Raw genomic sequence first — 1,942 nt, 5'->3', positions numbered from 1 at the left:
GCAGGTCGAGTTCTTCTCGCTCGGCAACCTGACGGTCTGCGGCGGCGGCACACCAAACGGCTCGGCGGCCGGCGCGCCGCCCGCCGCGGCCGCGCCGCACGCCATCAGGGGCAGCACGTGCCAGGGCGACCGCGACGACACCCAGGGTTACTGCCACATGCCGTGCCCGCACACGCGAACCGGCGCGATGCCGCTCAACGCCACCTGCGACCTGCGTGCCTGCACGAACGCCACGTGCTGCGGCGCGAGCGGCACGGAGTTCTCCTCGCTCGAGGGGATGCGGTGCGGCGCTGGCCACCCTCCAGGATCACTTCCCTTCAACACGTCGCTCGACCCGGGCCACCGTTGCGACTGCACCGAGACGAACACATACCGCGCCCTGCGCTTCGTCGACCCCGGCGGCCACGGGGATCTGCTCTACGCCGAGTTCACGCGGCTGAGCGACTACAACTTCACAGCGGCCGACATCTTCGTCGAGATCTTCAATCTCGCCACCGACCCGGGGCAGCTGCACAACCTGGCTCCCCGCACCTCGGCCGCGGACCTCGCGTTCTACCGAGAGACTGCACAGAGGCAGTTCCGGTGCAGCGGTCAGGAGTGCGTTGATCTCGGCCGTGCGGCGACGCGTCCGACCATGAAATGGTAAACCCGTACAACCCTCTGATACCCCCCGCACACGTGCTCAAATCGCGGCGATCGAGGGCGCGCGTTTGCTCGGTCCTCGGACAAAGTCAAAGAGATTAGAGCCGTATTGAGAAAAAGAAGGCGGCGAGTCCCCCTCCCTGCTCGGAACACGTCGCCGCGCGATGTGCCGCCTCGCAGTTTATCTCCGCAGCTCTCGCTCGCCACACAATCACAAACCGAGCCACAGAGAGTCAACAAAACAACTGAGAGTCACGAGAGAGGGTCTTTTTCGCGCTGTGTATAAAGGAGACCGCGAGCAGGGCCGCAGCCCCAATGGTTGCTGGATTTTTGGCGCAGCATTGGCAGCGGCGGCCGGTGTGGACGCCGCGGCGCCAGAATTCTTTGCGCGAGGCCGCGTTGTAAAAGAGGGGCTTGGATAGTAAAATTCTTTGTGCGACCCGCCTGAGCCGCCCGCCCGCAGTGGCGCTCGTCGTCTTCGCTGAACAATCGCTAGACAATGCCGCTGCCCAGCCGGAAGAAGCTGCACCTCGGCAAGACGCCGATGAAGTTTTACTTCCGCGCGCAAGACATAAGCGTCAACCTCGACGGCATCGACGTCGAGGGCAGCCTCGTGCTCGTTTGGAAGCGCGGGACGCGCCGGACGGCGAGTGAGCCATTCCCCATCGTGGAGGAGCTGTCCGCCGTGGACGGCTCCCTCTCGCGGACCGCCGCCACCACACAGGACATGGCGCAGATCTGCACCATGTTCAAGAGCAGCAAGGGCGCGTTCGAGCCAAAGCTGAGCAAGGTCTCCCTCGTGGTGGAGCCTCCGGCGGGCGGCGCGGGGCGCGGCGGCAAGGCCGAGCAGGGAAAGAAGCTCGGCTCGACCACGCTCGATCTCGGCGCGCGCGGCCAAGCGCGAGCCGCCGAGAGGCGCGCCGCGGGACCCGCCCGTGCCGGCCGTAGGCGCATACGCGTCGGTGGACATGACGTCGCATCCGGTGGAGCTGAGCTTCTTGGACGGGAAGGCGAGCGTGACGATGACGCTCGCCTCGCACTGGCTCAAGAACCTCGCCGCCGGCGGACCCTCCGACGACGGCTCCTCGGTCGCCTCGTTTTGCACCGACGCAGACAGCGACGCGGGATCCGAGGCCCAGCCCGCACCGCCCCCACCTGCACCCCGCGCCTGCAGGAGGTTCCCCCCCCCCCCCCCCTTCCCACCACCACCACACACACACCGCACTCCCCCACCCCACCTCAGGCCTCCGAGCGCTCCGAGCTCGAGGAGCGCTCCGCGCCCGCCCGCTCCAACTCGATC

The 1,942-nt window shown here is 67.3% G+C and overlaps 1 protein-coding gene across 1 annotated transcript in view; it reads left to right on the top strand.

The window, feature by feature from the left end:
* Positions 1 to 659, top strand: part of EMIHUDRAFT_470091 (hypothetical protein) — a 2,672-nt gene extending 2,013 nt beyond the window's left edge. The window contains exon 4 of the mRNA XM_005771705.1: positions 5 to 659. Coding sequence (XP_005771762.1) covers positions 5 to 646 — 642 coding nt within the window. The 3' untranslated portion in view covers positions 647 to 659. The remainder of the gene's footprint in view (positions 1 to 4) is intronic.
* The last annotated feature ends 1,283 nt before the right edge of the window (positions 660 to 1,942 follow it).

This window comes from Emiliania huxleyi, assembly GCF_000372725.1.
Source record: "Emiliania huxleyi CCMP1516 unplaced genomic scaffold EMIHUscaffold_373, whole genome shotgun sequence".
NCBI classification, from domain to species: Eukaryota; Haptophyta; order Isochrysidales; family Noelaerhabdaceae; genus Emiliania; species Emiliania huxleyi.
The sequence above is the reverse complement of the archived record's forward strand: the minus strand, read 5'-3'. Positions and strand labels throughout refer to the sequence as shown.